Here is a 23,685-nt window from a genome sequence, read left to right on the forward strand (position 1 = left end):
TAGGAAACACATATGACATGTACACGATGGTGTATATTCAATGCTAGGTACGAGGATGTGTGCAAACACAAATTCATGCACCGACTAGTCTCCTAATTACCCACCCGGGTGTGAATCCCTGATACGCGGGCACCTGTTGCTGCTGGATAGCAGTGGCAGCCTGCGAAGGCGCAGCGGTAACGTACATAGGAGGCGGCACCGCGTGGGCCCTCGAGCGCACATGAGCGTACTCTTGGTAGAGAGGTTGTCCCAAATGCTGGGCACTGCCTATCATGGGCCCGCCGGCGGGACTCCTGCCGCCGCCGCTGCCGCCGGGACTCAGATGAGCCGGATGCCCGTGGTGGCTGTGGGTATGGCCCGGATGAGCCGCCGTACCTACTACCTGGCTCTGCCTACAAAACGCAAATCCACCCCTTCGTTATGCAGTTCACATGCTCCATCTACTTACTGCAACACGTCTCTTTAAAGGGAAGATAGAAGAGCTAAACGGGTGCGCTCTCTCGGACAGATTTGCAAGCCCCCTTTTCCGGTAGGACTCTCATAGGACGATCGAAGGAGGAGACAAACTAATTTACAGCAAATTTTGCTCCGAGGAATCGCGTAAAGATTCCTTGGATAAACATGCCATTTACTTGCCCAGAGTGTATGCGTGAGAGCCGCTTGCCATCAGCACGATCGTTTCTTTTTGAATGAAAGGGGAATCGCATGCACGCCGATTGTTCGAGGGGGGAAACATGCGCCGTCACCATGTGTTGCATCGTACAAATCGTACTAGAGCTCGTCTCGTGATTATGGTGCATGCCTCGAACAGGACGACCGGAGAAAGAGGATGCTTACCTATATTGATGCACAGGATTGGTCACCACCCACTTCTGATGGTCTCTGGAGTGAGCAGCCGGTGGTTGAACATACTCATGCTTGTACTCCGTCCGTTTTCCAGGCCAAGACACTCGCTTGTCCGTGCCGGTTGTATACACGATATGTTGTTCTTGGAGATGGGGATGCGCACTACTCGTGGTCACATACTGCAAGAAGTGGTCATGTATGTCATAGACATCATCCTAAAAAAATATTAACAAAAAAGTTACTAAAAAAAAGAAAAAAAAAAGAAGGAAAAAACCGTCACAATCGTTAGATGCAATTCTGCATTTTTTCCAATTTTCTCATATGTTCTGTAAGTATTTTGTAAAATTAATGAACAAAACGGACTGATAGATTTCGATGAAATTATTGAAAAATATAATTTAAATACTGAGGATGTCCCAGCAATCGTGATACAACCGGGAAGGTGATTCCTTGTGAAATCTAAATCTAAAAGAATGTAAATCAAGTCCTTTCTCAGTGTGAAAAATGCTTAAAGTAAATAAAGATACTATTGGTCAACCTGATAGGTTGGTTGCTCTTTGCAAGCTGGCGCGTGACACGGATGTGGAGCAAGATACTCGACGCCGGGCTCCGGTTTCGTCGCAATATTCATACTGCATTCGGACTGCACCTTTGCTAACAGCCGCTTCTTTTGTGACTGAGAGTATCCTGAGCTACTGCTAGGCATATAAATAATAAGAAAAGTTAGTCAAAAAGTTTATTAATAACACGGGTCATACAAACAATTATAAATTATTTTGTAATAATAATGAACTGAGCAATGCATTAAAGTCTTATATTTTAAACAAAGAAATGATCTAGAATTCTAGAATATAAGATTTCAATGCATCGCAGTAAAGTTCTAGATCTGCCGAATGATATAAGATTTTAAAGCATAAAAATGAATAAAATGCACATTAATGTTAAAATATGCATTTTATTCATTTCTACGCCTTAGAATCTTATATCATGACATGTAGCAGACCTAGAATTTTTAACCTTTAGAGGGCCGGCATTTTTCTCTTGAAATCTTGTATATTTGATACCCAAGATATACATATATAACATATGTCTTATATAAAGATATCGTGCAGATTCAGAGCCACTATAGTGGCTTTGCCGGCCCTCTAAAGGTTAACACGTTCTACGCCGAGCTATTTTTGCGCGACTTTTCAATCAAGCTACGTGTGTCACCGCGTATTTATTATTTGAGCTCAAACCGTATATATTATAACAAATTTAAAATTGAGAACATGTATTATCATCAAAACAAAAAGACATTTAACAAAACGCAGTGTAGAACAAAAAAAATAACTTATGAAATGTTTTATGATAATGTACTTGTTTATACTGAAAATATTAATAACTTAAACGGTCTGAATGGAAAGTTCAGCGTAGGCCACCGGTAGTGCACACGGCACAGAACATGTTAGTCGACACTGTTATCGAACGCTCACCTGCTAACGTGATGTTGCTGTTGCGGCTCGTGCTTGATTAACTGCGCAGCCTGTGGATGTTGCGGATGCTGCGGCAGATGCTGGTACAGATGAGCATGTGAACGGCTCGGACTAGCTTCGCCGTCGCTGTCGCCAACGGTGACATAGCTGATGACATTTTTACGTTGCGATCGATGCGACGACGAGCTACTATGAGTCGTAGCATTCCCACTCGCATGCTGCTGACTGCTGCTATGCGATGACTGCGGCATCGTCTGTACGACACGCGGCGTCGATTGTGTGCTGCAATTCAAGGAAAGGAAATTTTATTTCAAGTCATCGAGAACGCCGTCAACGTTGCATGCATCAATCATTAGAAAGTTAGTGCCACATTCGAGAAATATCACACACGCTAGAAATTACTTGCAACGATGTTACTTATTAAGGAATGTGGCTTTATGTTAGTCGATAGTTGTTTCACGCCAAGCTCCACAACCAGATCCCTAAATTGCCCGTACTTATCTTTTATTCGCAAACGGTAATCAAAATTTTATAAAATTTATATTATATACTATAATGTAATAGATCAGTGATAGATATAGATACTAATAGATTTCGGTTTTATAAAAATTTCTGAAATCTGTGCAAACTAAATTGATTCTACGGCAAATCTTTCAGTTTTCGAAGTAAAATATATTAGAAAGAAAATCGATTCTGGATAACTTAGCAACAAAATAGACTCAAAAATAGGAAGTCGTCCCTCGTAATATTTAATTTGTTAACTAGATACTTTCAGAAAGATTTAATTAATTATTGTTAATCACGTAACAATGCCTTTAACGACATGTTACATTAATATACCTTCGTATGACTTCTTCACGGACAGGACGTCCGTCGCCCGACAGGCGAGTTGCCAAGCTTTGACAGGCGCTGCACTGACGGTCTCCACAGCTGTCAATGATAGCCATGCGTGATTCTACTACCAACTAATAGTACGCTAACAGATACGCGTGCTTAATCGAATCTTTTTACAACAAGGATCATCAATCAACAATGTTAGAAAAATGCATTGTAAACATTCATTTTCGTTTTATGCATTGTTACAATATATTCAAAATTTTATCATTGTTATTTTAATCCACTAACTAATTTGATGAAACTGCAGATTTTTGTACAATTTAGTGAATGTTTCAATAACTTCCAATAACTACTAAACTAACATAACTTCTAATGCTACAAATATGCAAAAAAAATTGTATGTCAATTGTTATGTTTTATCTACTCGCAAATAAACATGAAAATCATTGCCATATATTCATAATATTAAAGTTTTAACAAAGTAAAACTAGTCTCAATTCCTACTTTAAATAAAGTCTAAAAATGAAAAAGCTATCCTAAATCATATAAAAGTGCATTCGTAATCTACCATATTTTTCGTATATTGATTTTGATATATTAAATGCAGGCTACACACTTGGCGAACACTTACCATTTCTCCGGCGCCTCGTCTTCACTATCACTGCTAATCGTGATAACGGAAACAGCTGGCGAAGGCGAGTCATCGATTGTAATTGTTTGCTGTCGTACAGTTGCGATTGGTTGATGTTCCACATTGTGACTGCTGCTGTGCTTGCTACTGTGATGATGGGACTGCACCGACTGCTCCTGCCAATGACTACTCGATGTCGGCGAATGCCGTCGCATGCTGCTAGGCGGCGTACTCTCTTTCACCCGCTTCTTCACTGGACTCAGTTGTTGCGTCTCCTTCTTGTGTTCGTGTCTATGCTGAGACACAGTAACATGATGCTGATGATGCTTGGGAACGGTACGCTTGCCCCAACTCTGCGATGGATGTTCGACGAGCGCAGTAGTATTATAAACGTCCGTGACTCCGTGGAACACCGGCCGATGATCCTTTTTCCAAAACAAAAGAGATTAGTCGAAAACTGCTTTCATTTTAACGTGTGAAACTTAAGGGAAATTTGCGGATCAGAAAACACGGTAATAATAAATAATATAAAATCTTACAGATAAAAATTAATGATATATAAGGCTTTACTGATTACTAAAATCAATTAAAATCAATAGGAGCGTAAAGAGCCACAATGCTAGTTCTTCGTGCGAAGGTTAAGATATATTCATTAAAATTGTTTACGTCAAATCAAACGTTTCAGCCTGCCATCAGGCCTTCTTCAGTGTACATTAATAATAATACAAATAAAAAGAAAAATTCGCTCGCAAAATTCTACATTACGTGAAAGACGTGGAAGACGTTAAAATCATCCTTTCCACTCGATTGTAGTTCGGTAGAAAATAAGTTAGTATTGAATTAAATTCATGTCGAAGCGCTAGTCCACGTAGAGAGGACGAGGTGGAAAAACAGAGAACAGATAGTCTTTACATCTTACAAGTCAAGATCTTAATGATTACAGATAAAAAAATGAAAAATCTGACAACGGACTGATTGAATCTTTTACTAAACATCACGGATAGTTTATTGACGAATATTACCTGCAAAATAGCGGAACTATCGACGATGAGAGGCCTTCCCCAATCTCCGGCATCGCTGAGCAGCGGCTGTTGAATGGCTGCGTGCTGCGGCGGTAATTGCTGCCACGATGGTACGATTGCGGTCATCTGACGGCTCCCACCAGGCCAAGATGTCTGCACAGCATTCTATGATAAATGTATATCAACACACCGGACCACTGCGCGGTCATTCGCAAGCGATACGGAACACGGTTTTACTTACGGTGAGCAACATTTGCCGACCAGTTTCGACCATAGAAACGGGAACGTATTGCTGTTGAGCGGCCGCAGCTGCCGCAGCCACAGCTTGCTGCGATATAATCGACGGTTGAATCTGAAGAGGAGCCTGTTGCGCTTGCGGTGGCTATAAAATTATTAATAGTTAATTGTTCTAATAATGAGCATTAACTACGCACTATGAACAATAATCATTCTACTTACTTGAGCGACAACTACATGCTTCGCAGGACTTGGCATCGTCTGATAGCCAGGAGGTGGACACAATATACTGGGCACCAGTTGATGCGGAAAATCGTGCACGCCACTTCGCCCACTAGTCGACCCACTAGACGAACTGCTATATTGTGTCGCCCGTCGACTACTGTTGCTATATATTTGGTACTAAAACACAAAAAAAAATATAAAACTTTTCCCAAGAAGGAAGATGAACCAAAAAGTCCATCAAAGTGCACGTTGATAGTGCCAAAAATATGTAGTCAGAAGTCTGTACATATACAATATTAAAGTTAAAATGAGCATGAAAGGAAACGAAACGATGGGAGTAAAAGAAAGGAAAAAAAGAGATATGTACCAAAAGATTAAAAAATCATATAAAAAATATGTATAAATTATGCAGAGGTATAAATTTTTACGAAGTGTTGTATTATTAAAAAAAGTATTAAATGTAATAATTAATGTAATTAATATGAATGAATAAATGAGTTAATTAATGAAATACATAAAATGTATCAACATACCAGATTGTCATATCCTGTTTGCGCGGTACGGTGCTCTCTGACTAATCGTTGCACTTGATTAGTTAATTGATTGTTGAAGGTAAGAGTCACCGCGCTGCCGTTCGTAGTTGGTACAAAATTGGCTACTAAAGACGTTGGTGGAGGTGGTTGAGGCGCCGGCGGAGCCTGATGGTGTGCAGGACTCGAGGTGAAGTCTCCCGCGCGCCTACAAATCTCCATCATCTGGACGGAAGCTTTGACGTTGTTACAATGCGCGTAATCGATTAGATGGTTCAGATTGACAAAAACGTGGTTGAGAGCCTCGCCCGGTGTTATACGGCGCTCCTGTAAATCAAATGTAAAACGGGCATAAGAAAATTCTTATATTTACATTTATGCGAAAAGAAATTTCGTTCTCCAATTAAATTAGATATTACTACCTGGTCCATTGTAAGCATCCTCTTCAAAAGGTCAATGAATTCTCTTCTATCCGCTTTCTCTGGCAAGAGCTGACCGCTATCTAAGTCAGTCGGAACGTTAACCTGACCGATATCGTCAAGACAATTAAAAATATATTTCCTCGCTTCCTTGGATTTGATACCAGTCTCTGCCTCGTGCTCTTCCGGTGTCTTTAACCGCCAAAATGGATATGTACCTAAAAATACATGTAAAGTAGCGAAGGAAGGCCACTTGCTATTCGATCACTATCACTATTCTGCATATCAAATTACGCACTGTCCATGTCTCGGTAAAAGAATTTGGTCGTTTTACTAGCGTTGTTCAGCATGTGCTCCGTCGGTAGGCCCTGTGTTTGACTTATATATCGGATTTGATCGTATTCAGAACTGCCCGGATACAGAGGCCATCCCAAAAACAACTCCGCAACCACACAGCCGAGCGACCACATGTCTATCGCTTCACAATACGGAAGTCCCAGTATGATCTCGGGTGCGCGGTAGTACCGCGATTGGAGGTAAGTGTTACAGACAGCTTTGGACACGTGTGAAGCAGATCCGAAATCGATGACCTTTACTCGATAAGGCTGTCGCATTGGATCCACCAACATAATGTTCTCCGGTTTCAAATCAGCATGTATCAATCCCAATTGCTGCAAGAATCAAGAATTCGCGTGTTAATCCCCGCCGTGTTGATTCAAGCAGCGAAGGATGGGACAGTGACGGAAGGCCGTGACACGTACCTTTAATTTTAATAAGGCGGTCAGTACTTGTTGAAGAATTGGCCTGATGTATTTGAGAGGTAGCGGTGAAAATTTATTCTGCTTCAAGAAGTCGTAGAGGTTCTGCTCTAGCATTTCGAATACTAAGCAGGTATGCGACTTGTGCTGGAAACATTCGTAGGCGCGCACGAAATTGAACTCATCCGCATTTTCCTGACTAAGTCGAGACAGGATGGAGACCTGTAAATAAAACGCAAGCATGATAGATTGCCCGTATAAAAAGAACGTGGCTCATGCTTGCTCCCGAGGCCTTCGCAACTTAAATTTACTGCGTCTCTTTTCAATATCTTACCTCAATCTGACCTTGGCGCGCATACGATGGATGGTTCTTTAGAATTTTGATAGCTACTATTTCGTTCGTTCCTTTTTTCCAACATTTCACGACCTGCAAAAGGCCAAATTTATCATTGCGTGTCAATATATCGGTTATTATTTTTTCTTTTTTAATTCAAAACTTTATATTAATATTGAACTTTTTGCCTACCTGCCCAAAGGTACCTCTGCCGAGAAACTCGAGGACTTCATATTGGTTAGTCATGGAGTAAAGGACTTCATGCTGCACCAAATGATAATCTCCGTCGCCCTGAGGATTGCTGCCACCGCCGTTTCCGTTGGCCGCGTTGGCCACCTGCTTGCTATGCGCCGTCATGCCTGTCTGCTTGTTGTGCTGTTGCTGCTGCTGTTGTTGCTGCAGCTGCTGTTGCTGTTGATTGGTATGGTGCTGCGACACTACAGTACTACCCACCGCATTCGTCGCGTTGGCGGAGTGGACTGCCAGGCCGTCACCATTACCCTCCCTCGACCAAGTTTTTCTCTGTAGGAGGAATACACCTTGTACAAAAATTTTTGAACGTTAAGAGATCGCCGTCGGTAGTCCAAGTGTTGAGAGCATCAAGTTGGATAGTTGGGAGGACGGTAAACGGCCAACAAATAACGACGACGAGTCAAGTCCGTCGATATTAGCCAACAACACCAACGAACACCTCGAGACACAGTGCGTACTACCTGTGCGGACGATCCCAGAGCCAGAAATTTTCCACGCTCGACATCGACGTAGATGAGAGAGCTTCGATCGTTCTGCCGATCGCGTGATTCGCATTCGCGCGCCGTTGGCGATTAATTAACGGATGTGCAATCTATAGCGAACGATGCACCGTGCATTCTACGCGATCGCGCGCTATGCGGCCATCGCCGATGAATCAAACGCTCGCATGTCAATCGCGAAAAAGGATCGAGAGAGAGAGAGAGAGAGAGAGAGAAAAAAAATATACTCCGCCGGCGAACTAATCGTTTCCGTTTCTCGCGAATCGCCAATCTTCGTCCCGTCGTCATCGCGTCGCGCGCAATCATCGAAATTGCGATTCTGCGAGTCCGGCGGATTTTCGCAGACGTCATATACGGCGATAGGCGCGCGTGTTGGCGTATCCGTACATCTGCACGACGGCCGGTATATGAAATATGTAATGGGAGCCTTGAAGGCAATCGATAGTTAACTACGCCATACGGAAACGTTATCTACACCGCCGGCGCATCGTGACACCCCGATACAACGATAGACCGCCGAAACACGATCGCCACGTTCTGTAATTATCTCCGCTATTGCGCAGTTTGAACGTACATGCACTTGGCATATCGTTTAATGAGCTTCTCGAAGAAAGAGAGAACAAGAAGCGAGCGAGTGAGCAAGACGGGAAATCTTTACGGCTTCAGAGAATCGGATTATCCGCGTAAAGTCTCTCCTCTTAGCCCGTCGCGATACTGATACATCCACACTTCCGGATGGCAACCGGGTCTCGCACGTAGCCGAAACGTAGATGTGCGCTTTCGGTATCAATGCTGCGATAGCTAATCTCGTTAGATGTTTTTTCTTTTCACAGAACATTATTTCATCGCGCGCCGCAATTCGGTCGAGAATTCTTGAATCGATCGACAGGCCGTACGCGCGAGGATGACGTACAAATGCATAAGCGCCGCGAATATCGAGTTTGTAGTAGTGTTCAAGTTCCCGGTAATAGACGTCATTTTCCCACGACGTGGAGTCGTGTGTGCGCCGTCGCTCCTAGATCGGAGAATTAACGAGCGTCGCGGAAATTGAGATGCCTCCCCTGTCATTAGAAGCTCGTTAACTCCCTCAAATACGATAACGCTTTGCTACAATGTTAGATTGAATAGTGCAAATTTCGAAAATCCACAATACGAACTGTTTATCGATCGTTACGGGGAATCGCGTTTCGAAGTATCGCGAAATGAATTCACGCCTCGCTGTACGCGTTTAAAAAGGCGCGAACGCTAGATCAGTCCGACGCGCGTCGATTCAGAACTTTGGCCGTCGAACACGATGAACGCGATATATACGCGTCGAGTTGCGATTGCGACAGAAAACAGCGAGAGTCGCGCGTCGCGCGGTGTCGTAGCGACGATATTGCGAGACGTTTGTATATCGCGAGCGGCGACGGAACGAAAACGTTTGGGAGAGACGCACTCGTATCGCGAGCGCGGTGAATCAGCAAAGACATTATGGCATGCAATTGCACAAACCGTCCGATGTTACTGAATCGGTGTTACGATCAGCGCAGCGAGAATGCAGTTTAGAAACTTCGAAGAAAGAAACACGACAAGCGCGAGGCGAACCGCGAACAATTATTAGATGAGGTATTAGTTAGATACGGTTCTTAAGCACAGTTTAAACGAGCTCATGCGACGCACACCAGAAACAGATTCACATCAAGCAGCGGAATTGGAATTAGCCTCGCTCCTGATTAAATCGCACGATTATTACGATACAATTATTGAGAAAGAGCAGAAAAATCGGCTAATAAATTCGTAACGGATGAGCAGCGAGCGATACGCGTAGACGAGCAGAGTATCGGTATCTTCTTGCTACAATCCAGACGCCTAGGCCTTTCCCTTTCGCCCGGCTTGCAGCAAGAGGCATCAATTGCAAAGCGAGAAGTATCACGACTCGTTGCCAAACGTAATCTCGATTCAAACTACCTAACTTTTCGCGCCAATAAGCGGTCAGTATTCAAGTCAAGTTTTATGGAAAACGACGGTATGTACGAGACCGTGAAAGAAAGTTTTTCCTGCCTGTCTGCCTGCCTGCCTGCCTGCTGCGTCGGAGAGAATATAGAAAACTATAGTTTTACTACGCGACCGCGTACTTGTTCGCGCTCTCGTAATTACGCGGGGCAAATGTGTACATACAGTTGGCTCGAGAGGGTGTACGAGCGATGGCGAAACAACAACATCAAGCTACCGTGAAACTCGAAACTGGCAAACAAATGACATTGAGACATTGCCGCGATTGTTTGCTCATTGTGCAGATTACACGCGATACTGAAAGAAAGAAAACAAACAAAAGCTATTTACGCCGCGCGTTCAGTGCTAAATACGATCGTATTGATGGCAACAGGAGCAGAGTTTAAAAAAATTCCGATTAAGAAGGAAGGAATATGGCGACTCCAAAGCAAATCTCCAAGGTGGAATTCGAGTCATCCTTGGAAATGTGTAATTTCTCACGCCTCAACATCGTGATTCAACATTAAATATAATCTTCGTGTTGGGCAAACGTAAGAATAGACAGCCAAATTTAGCGCTGAACACGGAGGCGTGGAACGCTGAGAGACGGAGCGACGGACTGGAACTTGGTCGGGCGACATTATACAAGCGCGGCAACATAAGGGAACGCAGGAAGTGGCACTAACCTTCTGGCCACAGCGCTGGTACGTGTCTAAGAGCTTGATCGTCGAGGATCGCACCACGATCTGCTGGTTCGGGCTACTCTTCTGCAGCGCATTATTGTTGTGCAGCGAGCTAAATGCGGTATTAGCACCGTTCACGGAGTACCGTTGTTGCAGACCGGTATTGTCCAATTGGTAGTCGCTGGTCGATTGGACCAATGCGTGCTGGATCACCGGTTGGCAAGTGTTGTACTCCAACTTGCGCTTCTTGCTGTGGTGAACGGTGTTACTGCTGCTGCTGCTGCTGCTGCTGCTGCTGCCGTTGACGCTACTCGTCTGCTGTGTTTGGATGAACATGTCATACATTCCCTGCAATCGGAAAGAAACGGCCTCATTAGTACTCGATGACGTCAATCAACCCCCACTATTATCTGCGAAATTTTGTCTACCATTATATTTACTTATTACAATATTTTTATCGATAATTAATTATAATCAATAATACCAATTGAAATGTTCCGCACCAGTTTTGAAAATAGAAATTCAATTACAGTGGAGAAAAGAATTATAATATTCTATTGATTGATGAATAATATTCCGTTAGTTATAAATTAATAATGTAGATTTTCACTAATTCAAATATTATTTCTTTAAAAAATAAAAACTTAATTATTTGAAAAAGTAGTATTTTTTAGTACTATTTTTAAGTTTAGAGTATTATGAAAATATATTCAAAACAAGATCGGTACTTTAGATATACGAATAGCAACATTATTTCTTCGAGCATTCGAAAAACACTTTGACAAAAATGTGAATCGCCACAATGAAAAAACGAAGAATACAAAAAGTAAGGCCAACGACCATGAATATTTTAGCGACTTCGCCTCCGACGTGCGTTCACGTAAGGCTACACGTTTGGGTCAGTGATTCTCAAAGAACTGTCGCCGGAGATCATATTTCTACGCGTAAATAATCGTCGGAGTCGAGTCGTCTTTCAATTTTTTTTTTCCAATAAAAACGACCGGGCTCCTCGTTTGCAAGGCGCAATTTCCTCGGAATTTACCGTTGAATCGTCTTCTTAGTACGGTTTTTTATCTCCTCCTGTCTCATTTTCATCGTGGCCGAGCATTCTCGCTGATCGTCGTCGTGCCGTTTTTATCATTCGGATACATTAAATGTTTTGAAACAACTTGTCCGAGGTTTTAACAACTCCCTTTCAATCTACCTTAGGAAAACGTCTGCCGTGAATTTTCAATGCGAGCAGCGCGCGTTGTAACGTCGCACATTAAAAATTATAATCGTCATGAATGCGAGAACGAGGTCTGCCATGCGGGATGACCCACAAAACGTGAAAGATAGTAGTAGTGTCTGTATCGCAACTTCAGACACTTTCGACATCTAATTCTCACGTTAAAAAAAAAGTTTAAGTTAATACAGATGAATATTTCAAAGTCTCTCTTATTATTATTGTGGTACGCGCAGCCCCGCTATTTTCTCGCCCGCCTATCGATACACCATCAGTTCACGCAATTCTCGACGATTGCATCTAGATACACACAGTGTGCCTATGCGTGACTCATACGCTGAATTGTGCCGGCCGAATAATACCGGGCGAATGAAAACATCCGATCGATCGCTATCCCGAGTGTCTCGGAAGCGCAGCGCGCGATTTCAATTCCACCCCCTCGGATTCCCCTCCCTCTCGTCTACCTTTTATCATATCGGCACGCATCTCATTCTCTCACTATCTGCGTTCCCGACGTCATCTATCTGCGTGCGCGACGTGCTCTAATTATAGTGCTGACTGTCAGAAATAATGCTGGTCGGCATTATGAACGATCTACGGTACCACGAGGTACAGTTACGTTTAAGTTAACCGGCTCGACACCCGTCTGATCCTAATAAACTGGTGCAAACAAGTAGTCCAATCGTGCTGGTCGCCTGACAAACCGTAAAAAAAAAAAACTTCAGCTTGATGCAAATTTGTCTTCAATCGCGAGAAGACACACTCTTCGAATTTTTTAATCTCGTAATCGAACCACCAGAGATTCGTATTAAGACATCAGTCAAAAAGATTAGACACGATGGTAATAGTATTCATTGCGCAATCTCATAAAGTTGATTTAATTGTGTCAATGATTTATATGTATTTGCTTCTTCCGAGATGATCAGTAATAAAATAAATGATGATTGATAAACGCGAACCACAAAGTAACATCTCTTGACATGAAAGTTATGATATATTATTTAATTTGCCCAACCTCTTGTATATTATGAAATATAGGGCGCACGAGGAAATTTATGAACGCAAATGAAAATTGCGGTAATCCATTTCAGTGAAATAATAACTGGCGAGGGTAAACTCCGCAGAATTCGCTGGCGTTTGACAAAGTTCGTAGTAGCCGTTTCGATGTAATTCGCCAGGTCACGTCACGGTGATTCAGCCTCGAATAAAAGTAACGAAACTTTGCGTCACACCCTGTAACGGCCCCCGCGCCCGTAAATCCGTATATGTACTGTACGTTCGTGCGGGTCGGGTACGTAGGTATGCATTGCCGCGCCACTTATATTCCGCGCGATGAGTCAAGCCGATCGATTGATGAACGGGGAAATCCGAGCTTGCCCGCTGAACGGCGAAAACTTTCGCGGCAAATTGCGAGGTAGCCAAGTAACAGCAAAACGCCGAGTGACCAATCGCGTCATCCGTCGCGACAGATATACGATCGTGTGCACGGAGTGTTGCAAAAATGCAAAAAACGACAATAATAGGGTATTGATTTATGGGAATTTTTTTGAAATGTATATGTAAACTGTCCGACAATCGAGATGTCATCTGTCATGTGTGCGGAAAATGTTTTAATTTTTTGATCATAAACTGGAATGAAACCGCGCTTTAAATTTTTGCGGAAGCGAAATTTATCTTCATATTCGTAAAACTTTATATTTTGCTTTTTGCATATTTTTCTAGAACCTTCTGTGCGCGGATATCATTCGCTGCGCGCGTTTTATGGCGAGTCAACGAGCACAAGCGGAACACAAATAATGCGCTAACCCCTCGCCGGGCATGTCGGCAGATTTACAACAACTGTACGCCGTAATATTTTTCGAAAACCTCGATGGAAACGTATTTTTTAAACAATGCGCCGTCCAAACTTGGCTGCAAAGACTTCAAAAACTCCCCGGCAGTGCACTTCGATGAGAATCGCAAAAAGATATGCTGGAAGAAAACTTGAAAGAGCATCTAAGCTTATCTTTGGAAAACCACCGGTCCCCGCTTTTTCTACGATGAAGCTGGGAAAAACCGCCGCCTACGATATAGAAAAGGTTATTCATTTTTAAGAGAGTCACTTTTCTAAGCGGCTGCCACGCAAACGCGTAGGCGGCGCTTAATATAGAGGCGCAAAATCGGCGGAAGAATACGCCTCATACGGTATTCGCGGCTTGCGTGTAACACGTACATGTGTGTAGATGTATTTGCATATTTCCTCTGAGAAATACGCGTAATTCTTTCGACGAAAAGCTACCTGCGAGAAAATTATTTTACGCTTTTTGTTCTGTTTGTTTTTTCCTCGTATAAGTAATTACCTTTTTTTTTTCGATTGTATCACGATACCTTTCGCATTTTGTACAAGCTACAACTGTATAATATCGTACTTATCGCGCTTGAAAGACGGAATCATATCATCTCGCACGTAACCGCAGAGACAGGCGCGGATTCAACGGTCATGCACCGGTGACCGGTCATTCACTGATGCATCTAACCCCACGTACACTGATAGCACGTAATCAATACACTGCGACATCTGCGTGAGGTTACTTTCAAAGTATCGTGCGGAAAACGTAACGGTGCGAAGAGTGTCTCGCGACGGCAGGAGTATCGATACTCGCGCGCGTTATCACTCGAGAGGAGGCTAATCAAACGCGTGACGTAAACGGGACGCGCGCAAGCTCTTAATGCGATATTATATTAATTCTTCGCGCCGCAAAGGCTAATGCGCGGTTTAAGCGCCATAAATTAGAGTCCTAGTATCACAACCATAAATGTCCGGAGAGTTACATCCCGTATTTATAACCGGCAATCCTCCGTGCGCAAAAGTCCGCCGACAAATTGGACGTTCGTGCGTTAGGCTTCATTTGCGCGCGGCGCGCGGAGCAGCACGGCCAACAATCGGATGGAGCGGAGTAATCCTTTGCGAATGGTGCACCGTAAATAATCGATGCCTAGTGCAAATGTTACCGCGTAATGTAATCCTCCGCGGTTCTACCGAGTTCTAATGGAAGCACGTATTAGCGACGCAGTTGTGAAGAATGTGCTCAGAATCGAAAAGAAACCTGTCGACTCCTAAGCCGATCAAAAATATCCTTTTTGACTTTTCCTCCCGTATTTTTAAATCGTCTTAAATTTGCATTATTAAAATATATGATTATGCGTCAACTTCGGAAAGTTTTGCAACGTCTTACTTCGTATATTTTTAAAAAATATATACTTAAACCATGTATGAGAATAAAACTTTCGAATAACTAATCTCTTCAAATCATTCTGCACGTGATTCTGTACTTTCCTTCGTAAATATGCAAAGATTTCTATTTTTCATTTAATCTTCAATCTTCGAATTCTGAATTAATGTTTGCTTAGAAACGGGGAAACATTGCGGGTTGCGGAAGTTTAAACATTCTATTTTCGGCAGACGGCCTCGTTCATTAGAGTGTAATCAAACTCGGTTCGCGCGACGCGTCGATGCGCGCCGATTTTTGCGTCTCGCGTGTGCGTCAATTAAGCTCCGCCGTCGATGGATTCGTCGATATATCGTCAATGCAAAGTCTAATTATAATTTTTACGTAAACCCACCCTTGCGCAAATAAACGTGCAGCCACGCGGAATAAATCCTCCGCACGTTATTATTACGCAAGATGCACGTCGAAGCACAAACGCGCAGCTTTTCGTGGAACACGAGAAGCGCCGGCAAGTGTCGATGGCGATTAAGCAATTGTTGCACGGATTAACACACAATGTGACAGGCCACGTTCGCGTCCTTATGACGTAAGCCCTATCGAAAACACTTCCCATTCGAGCGATGACGGCCACGAAAATTTGCATGACTCAAAAACATTGTTAGTTTTTTTTTTTTTTTTTCCTCGACGAAAGAATGGCATACGTGCTCGCTCGCGTCGCCCGAATCGCCGTCGTTTGCGTTTTACATTTTCGCTCGTGTGTGCAACCGATAAAACGCAACCTCGTGCGATTCTCGGATGTGACGACCCCGCCCGCGACCGAACACGTCCGCCGGATGATATTTATATCGATCAAACTCCATCGGACGATAGAAGGACGACGCCGACTCTTTACAATAAGAAAAGACATTCGCCAATGTATATTTATCACGGATTTCGAGGGCAGGCAACACGGGGTCATTGCGGATGGGAAGCTAAGGAAACCTTCCATGTGGTAATAATGGTCGGCAGGGTCGGCAGCTAATGTAGAATATTACGAGGGAAACATGACGACGTCGCGTCATTACGGCCTGAAAAGGATATCTTCTTTTCCGGTGGGCTTCTACGATCGTCGACGATACACGATCCAATTTAGCGCTACGCCCCGAAATAATTCCAGCATTTTTTCCCATCAAAAGAGTTATACGCTTTCTCGCAAATCGAAATTTAAGACGCACAACGAGACATCGGAATCCGCACTTTCACGCAAAGCCAAATCGGCAATATATACGGAGTGTCCTAAATAAAAATCTTAGAGCTTCGAGTCTTCTTCTATTCGAAGAATTCGTAGCAATTACTTTTAACGTTAATGAGTTTAATATGTATTAATTTAAATAATGCGAGTGTATTAAATATAATTAAATTAAAACTGAAAATTCAATAAGTTTCACGGAGATACAATTCTTCGCGCGTATTAAAGCAAGATTTGGAATTTGCATAATTAATCTGACGTTTGGACAGTCGCCAATTTTAACACTTGTACAACGAAAATTCGCGGTTCAACGTATTTCTTCAACGATATGACGTGTCACCGCTTAGCAGCCGGTGCAATGTACTCCGACACTACTGCATGCGTATGCATGGCTCGGCGTACTCACACATTTCTATCGCGTGCCTCCATGAAGGAGAACAACCGTACAAAAATGCTCTAATGGACAGACAAGCGCATGTCCTGAAATGACCACGCGCGTATAGTAAGGTATACTCGATAAGGTCGAAAGTAAAAGATCAAGCTCAACCTAGAAAATCTAGTGAATCGTTCCACAAAACTTTATTACGATCCACTCTTTTCTCGAAATAAATAACAATTCAAAAGTTTTAGGACTTGCAAAATTAGTAAAACTAAAAGTTGAAAGTAAAACATTTTCAATTTTGAATTTATTATACGCATGTATTAAATATATGTGTAACAAATTTGTTATTATTATATTTGTATTAATTGCAAATTATATTCTGTGTTTTCGTCTACATAATTCAAAATTTTCTTCATAATTTATTTTCAAAAAATTTGTCGGGAATGGTATATCGCTTTCGGAGAATGTTGTCAATATTCGGATATCTGATATCGCGGAAACTACTCTGCTACTCGATTGTATGTTTCGAATCGATATTACACACAAGTACGGTTTATTTCAAAATAGCCACGGAACCGCGTAGTCAGATACTTGAGGTTCTCTTTGAAAAGTAATATAAAATAAAGAATAATTTGACGCAATAATTTGTATAGATCGTAAAATATAATGCTGTCGCTTGGAGTACTTTCTCTCTATTCAGATAGATATTCAAATAGCTCGTACGTGGATACATCACGAAATTATTCATAATTTCATAGAGCTCGAGGTTGAATATAATTCTGCGAAACGCGCCGATTCTTGCCATGGAAAAATCCAAGAAAAATAGCTTAGAACACAGTTTCATATCAATATCTTTCTTTAGAATCATGTAGAATGGAGAGTTCTAGGATTAAGGAAGATTTCCACATGGCATGAAGCTGTGACGTCAATGTCGTCGCGCCGCCAGTCGTATGGAAATTAACACGCGTATGCAAAACAAGTGAAAAGCTACCAGTCACTTGAGTAACGCTAAGTAGAATATTAAAATTTATTGCGATTAAATGAACAACCTAATTCCGAGAGAAATCCGAACTCATAAATGATTTTGAGAAAACGAGAAACTGCGCTACATTCGCATTTTCCAAGTGGCGGGGTTTAATGCACCACTCGGGTGAGTCGTTTGCGAAATATTGTCGCTCGCAGCACGGCAATGAGCCATTCCAAGCATCGCTAATATTTCTGAAATGTGGCACACTCTAATGCTGCACTTTGGCTGGCTATATCTCACGTACGAGTCAGCGGAGACGTTACATTATCTTGTCATATCTTTTCTCAGAGCTCGCTACGAAATGTGCCAATGAATGTATAGTAATATGTTGAAAACCATTGCAGTAATCATCGAGTTGACAGGCAAATATACGTTTGTTTGCATATCATTGAACATCGCTGTTTTATTCCGCGGACATATTTGCTCAACCTTATACGGCTCAAGGTAGACAGTAAATAATGATTCACAATTGCGAACGATAATAAAAAAAAGCCTGTGCAATTGTTTTCCTTGTAGTGGACATTTGGCGACAGAGAGCCGGTTCTTTTCGCTCGTGCGAAACAACCCTTTTTCGCGCGTGTAAAAAGACAGCCAGTTATTGTCGCGAATGTCAAGCTGCCAAAATCCTGGCGAGCTACGCTGAAATATAGGCGTGGGCCGAGCGAATCGATAAGCTCTTACCGAATTCAGGCCTGCCTCCTCGCAAAATTGCTAATTACGGCACTCGGCTAGGGCACTCCCCGGCGCGCGTTTCAGCGCGCTCCGATGAAACTGGACTGAAACCCCCGTTTACGTCCAGGACAATGCCTATCGTCGAAAATGAAGGGCGACAGGCTCTCCATGCTAATGCCCAGGTATAGGGAGATACCCGCATAGAACGGTCGAAGCACCGATGCTTCATGCTCGATGGAAACTACCCAGCGGCGCGCATATACTGGGTGTGCCGAAAAATCAACACACGTATACGTCGCATCTGTATTGCGGAATAAATCGAAACGGATTTCCGTTCGCCGATATCGCGAGATTCGATTACAAAGTTGCTCAATTGTAACAGTGGCGAAATTTATAAACGCGAAACGGCGCCCATAAAAAGAAGTTTGCAAAATAAATATTATGTAAGTACCAATACACTTGGATAAAAGTATATTTTTGTAGAGGAATCAAAACTATGAAGCTCCGTTACTGATACGCGGCCGTATCCGTCCAATACTCGTGCGTGCCGTGCATGTGTAACGTATATACGCGTGTCTGTGTGCGCACTCGGTTTAACAACCGTCGACGGACGGGTCCGACGAAGGCAACGACTGCGTCCGCGCCGACAATCGCGGGCAACAGCGTGACGCGAGGAAATCGCGATCCAGAAAGGTTTCCGCGACGCGGCAGCTCAACGTGACTCGTTACGTCGACTGCGAGCGACAGATGTTTCGTCTTCGACGTTACTTTTCGCGGCGGGTTTCGACTCTCGATAGGCTCGTAATCGAATATGAAAATAAAACATAAAGCGATGAAATGCATGATGATATTACCGATGCAGTAATCCAGTTTTCCAAAGGACAGCGACTGAAGGACAACGAGAATCCGATTCACTCGGAATACTCGCAAATTTTATTCGCCAGGCTTGACGTTCTGTTGGTACGTAACTGCGAACGACGATCGATTACACGTGATTAAAATCTAAGTCATAATTGAATAAAATGAAAGTGAACAGAGAATGTCAGCTAGCGGTTCGTGTTTTAAAGCGCACAGCCAAGGTGAACCTGGCTCTAATCGTATCTATGTAAAAGTCTAAATAAGTCTTGGTATCATTCTCAGGCGCTTTATACGTCTGAATTATTTGTATTTACCATCAATATTATGTTATATAAGAGATTGTAATGTAAGGATTATAGAAAAAAAACCACGCAGTTACAAAACAATTCCAATAGACGTCAGCAATAATAATGCTAGCATATGAAATTTAATGCTACATTGAAAAGAAGGCAGTGTTTTGTATTCAAAATTATTTCCGTCATTACGCCAGTACATTTCCATACCAGGAAAACAAAGACATTAAAAAAAATTACAGTTTATTTCGAATCGTATAGTAGAAAGAAAAAAAATAAGAAAAGAGCAGCAAGAAAGAGCGTGAATAATTTACCGATACCGATGACAAAAACTTTTTAAATGCAGTTACGCCCATTTCGGCATCGCGATGCAGGAATGCCTTCGTCATTCTATGAACGTAGCACGATTTCTAGGTTATGACGAACCGATCAACTCACAGGGAGAGCCTATCAAGTCTACTAGTCATCCCGTAAAAGTCCCGTATGTGACAATGCCATATGCTCCGTTCTTCAGCGTTGCATTTCTCACGCTTTTGCCTGCTTTTATCTACAGAAAGTGTAAGAAAGTACGCACAAGAAGAACGGAGTCAGCTTTTATTTACTTCAAAGAGATAAAAAACAAGAAGTTTCACAATTGACAAAATTGCAAAACTTATCGCAAAATGTTACATAGCGAAAAACAAAATTGCTTGTGCTCGCTTCAGCCTGGAATAAAATATAACGTGGCATGTCGTGACGTTAAAATACGTTGCGCACCGGATCGGATTGCTCATGAACGAGATTTAAAAATAAGACGCACATTGACGTACCGGGGAATGCCACCGTCGGGCCATCATTCGTAGGCGCATCGCGACGACGGCGATGACGAGGGAGCGTATTCCGCAGCTTTAGAGGTTAGGTCGATTTACGGTGGCCATACGACAGATGTTCCCAGGGCAACAGTTTCCTCTATTTTGCGATTGTTCAGTTCGCATGTATAGAGCAGGGCTATTCAATTGGCAGAACGGAGCCTGGCACAAGGGAAAGTGCGGGCCGACAAAGTACAGACACTGAAAGACTGCTAGCCAGGCAGACGTATGCCGGGAGAAAGAGAGAGAGAGAGAGAGAAAGAGAGAGTGCACGAGTGAAACAGCGGCGGGGAGAGAGAAAGGAGAAGACACACCGGGCAGGTCGTTATCGATACGTGAAAACTTTACGAGATACGAGCACGCAGTGTTATTCCACAGATGGAAGATACCCAATGATGAGTACATTTTTCGGCTAAAACGAGACGAAAGCAGGGATATATCTGCACGTGCAAGGAGAGGAGGAGACGAGAGAGATACCGTCGGATATAGGTTGTTATCGCGAAGTTCTGAAGATTAGTCTACGTCATTGCAGAAGATATCCGAGGCGAGGAGGAGACTCTTAACTTGTTTACACTTTTCGTATGCCCGACTCGTACACGTACGTGTGCGTGTATTTCTACTTGGCGGAGCTGGTAGAGTCCACGTATGGTCCGCTCGCTTATCCGCTTGTACCGTCGGTGTGAAGGTACGAGCGAACACGTACATCGCGCACCGGATCGCGATCGGACGTCCCCTTCGTCGTCCTGTCACATCGACGACATGTATCAACATATCATTCTTAAAAACTCCATAAGACACCGAAAATATTGTTCTCAACAACGCTTTCTCGTCGTGAGAGCGAACGAGGTTAAAAAAAACGAGCAAGCGAGCAAAAGCAAGTAAGCGAGCGAGCGAGCGGCTGTCGGAAATCGTCTGCCGACGAAGACAGACAATCAAAAAATCCGGTGTTGCGAGACGAGAGAGAGTGAGCGAGATAGCGCGAGATGCGGCGCACGTAGGCAGAGAAACTCACCTCTCGTTCTCTTGGCCAGTGTCTCTCTCTTCAGGGACGGGCCCGACGATCACGTAGCCGCATGTTCCGCTTTATCCACGGGCTGTCTGTAACCCTGTCTGGTTCTGTCGGCCTCCCGTCAGCGACACACAGCCATCTTGCGTTAGCGGCTGGTCTGGCTCGTCGCACAGACGCCTTGCGGTGCGGTGGCCCCCGGCGAGAGCGACTGAGAGCGACGGCGACGACGACGGCGCGCGATGGCGGCGAATGGGGAATAGGGGGGGACGGGTGCCGCCGGAGCGACTCGTCGCAGGCGAGCGAGACGACGACCGCGCCGCCGACGACGACGCGCGCGGCAGTAGGACGGAGCGAGAAGAAGAGGACGACGACGACGACGACGACAACGAGGACGAGACGATACAGTCCCGTCGACGAAGTGCGTGTCGCACTAACACACGCATGCACTAACACCAGGCCAGCGCGCACGCGATAGCGCGCTCTCCTCTACCATCGCACGGACGCCGAAGTACCATCGGAGCAGGTACCGTCCGCACCGTCGCCGTACCACTATCCGTCGTATCCCGACTGTCACCGTTATCACCACTGCCTATCGTTGTCGTCGTTGTTGTTGTTGTCGTCGTCGTCGTCGTCGCCGTCGCTGCTGCCGCCGCTACTGCGGTCTACTATAGTCAACGACGTGCCAGCACTGCACCAACTCTTTTACGATTCTCGCCACTTTCCCGCACGATGCCTAAACACTTCTGTCACGTACATGTTCCACGCGCGTTTCGTCAACGTTCACTTCGCGTTTCGCGCGGAGGGAGAGGCTACCTTACGACGCGGCGATAACACGTCGTCCTATTTACGCACAAAGCAGTGTTACACAGGCGAACTCCGATCATATATCCTTCGTCTCTGTGTATCTCTATCCGTTTCGTTTCGTTTTTTGCTCTCCACACCTCCCCCTTTTGTTGTGCGAATGTGCAACTACCGCGCCGCAGTTTCTACCGCTATAAATTCGCTACGAACTGTTACAAACCGCGCTCCTCCACGCACTGCCTTGCACGACTGGTTCGGAGTATCGGGGAGCCGCGTGACGGGACGCTGTTAGGCAGTAACGGCCAAACAGTGGGGTACCTCGGTACCCCGGCCTCAATTAAACCGCAATGAGTCACGATTGCGCGACGTTGTCTTTGAGGTTAGGAAACGTATGGTTTTGTAACGCACAGAGTATTTTCCGCGACACTGCGGTTAGATTCCTCGATTGGAAAACGCGCGGCGAAAATTTTTTTTCCATTAAATTTGTCGAGTATTTTTGCGACAGCCAACTGAACTGCCAATTTTAATCGAATTTCATCTCATACGTAATTTTTTTACGACATCGTACATTTAATATACTTGTAACTTTAATTATGCGCATAGCTACATATCTTTATGAATTTAATTTAATTCCTAAAGTTCTCGGAATTACGAGTATCGTAGTAGTAGTCACGCGCAGGACATATAAAAATTTTTCAGATATTTTATAATTAATATATATCTTGATTTCTATATTTATATTTTCGTAACTGCGCAATAGGTGTAAAGCATATAAAGATAATAAAAGATAATAAAGAGGAAACTCGGGATTATACACCGCGTTCGTAAATTATCTATCATTGCTTTGGTAATCCGCATTTTATCTTTTATCGTTACTGACGTTGAACAAAGTAAATTCACAATCAACTAAATTACTTAAATCACTATTGTTAAGCATCTTGCAAAATTGTAGGACGATAAGTTGTATCGACAGCATAGTTCAAACTTAAAACTATAAATTTTAAGAAATTAAAAGAATATTAGCTCAAAATATTACTTATTATTTTTTTTAAATCACAGGTTTTAATTCGTGATTTTTGTTGTATATATAATTCGCTCGTCGACATTGTCGACTCTTCGTATAACGTTAGTTTCGACATCGTTATATAGAGCACGAGCGTAACAGTTTCCACTGTCGGTGGTTTCTCATTCTCCTTTCGCGTCGCGCCGCGCTGCGCCGTGCTGATTTCCTACGAAAAAGTACGAAAACAATAGATCCACACTGTGGTTAAACCGACGATTTATAATCGCACAGCCAAGACCGGAGCGACGAGGAGTAAAATTTCAAGCGTCTTAAGCACTTTCACGCGATTGCGTCAGATTTGCGAACGCTGTGGTAAAAATGTAGTTTAAATAAAAAAACATCAAGGA

The 23,685-nt window shown here is 43.5% G+C and overlaps 1 protein-coding gene across 11 annotated transcripts in view; it reads right to left on the minus strand.

Moving 5' to 3' along the window:
- The window catches only part of Hipk (Homeodomain interacting protein kinase), a 46,065-nt gene that overhangs the window by 14,354 nt on the left and 8,026 nt on the right, over positions 1 to 23,685 (minus strand). For 2 of the 11 annotated variants that reach the window (XM_067353763.1, XM_067353759.1), the window contains exons 8-23: positions 10,727 to 11,071; positions 7,507 to 7,836; positions 7,315 to 7,407; positions 6,984 to 7,202; positions 6,521 to 6,893; positions 6,223 to 6,440; positions 5,807 to 6,130; positions 5,271 to 5,450; positions 5,053 to 5,193; positions 4,812 to 4,976; positions 3,790 to 4,214; positions 3,162 to 3,251; positions 2,322 to 2,603; positions 1,385 to 1,544; positions 838 to 1,061; positions 105 to 392 (exon numbers count right to left, since the gene is read on the minus strand). In XM_067353763.1, the coding sequence (XP_067209864.1) occupies positions 105 to 392; positions 838 to 1,061; positions 1,385 to 1,544; positions 2,322 to 2,603; positions 3,162 to 3,251; positions 3,790 to 4,214; positions 4,812 to 4,976; positions 5,053 to 5,193; positions 5,271 to 5,450; positions 5,807 to 6,130; positions 6,223 to 6,440; positions 6,521 to 6,893; positions 6,984 to 7,202; positions 7,315 to 7,407; positions 7,507 to 7,836; positions 10,727 to 11,068 (3,854 nt within the window). In that variant the 5' untranslated portion in view covers positions 11,069 to 11,071. Of the gene's footprint in view, positions 1 to 104; positions 393 to 837; positions 1,062 to 1,384; positions 1,545 to 2,321; positions 2,604 to 3,161; positions 3,252 to 3,789; positions 4,215 to 4,811; positions 4,977 to 5,052; positions 5,194 to 5,270; positions 5,451 to 5,806; positions 6,131 to 6,222; positions 6,441 to 6,520; positions 6,894 to 6,983; positions 7,203 to 7,314; positions 7,408 to 7,506; positions 7,837 to 10,726; positions 11,072 to 20,426; positions 20,466 to 21,477; positions 22,534 to 23,685 lie in introns of those variants that run through there. The other 9 variants (XM_067353767.1, XM_067353766.1, XM_067353768.1 and 6 more) reach the window with 8 other exon arrangements.

The sequence above is a fragment of the Linepithema humile genome, chromosome 4 (genome assembly GCF_040581485.1).
Source record: "Linepithema humile isolate Giens D197 chromosome 4, Lhum_UNIL_v1.0, whole genome shotgun sequence".
Lineage (NCBI taxonomy): Eukaryota > Metazoa > Arthropoda > Insecta > Hymenoptera > Formicidae > Linepithema > Linepithema humile.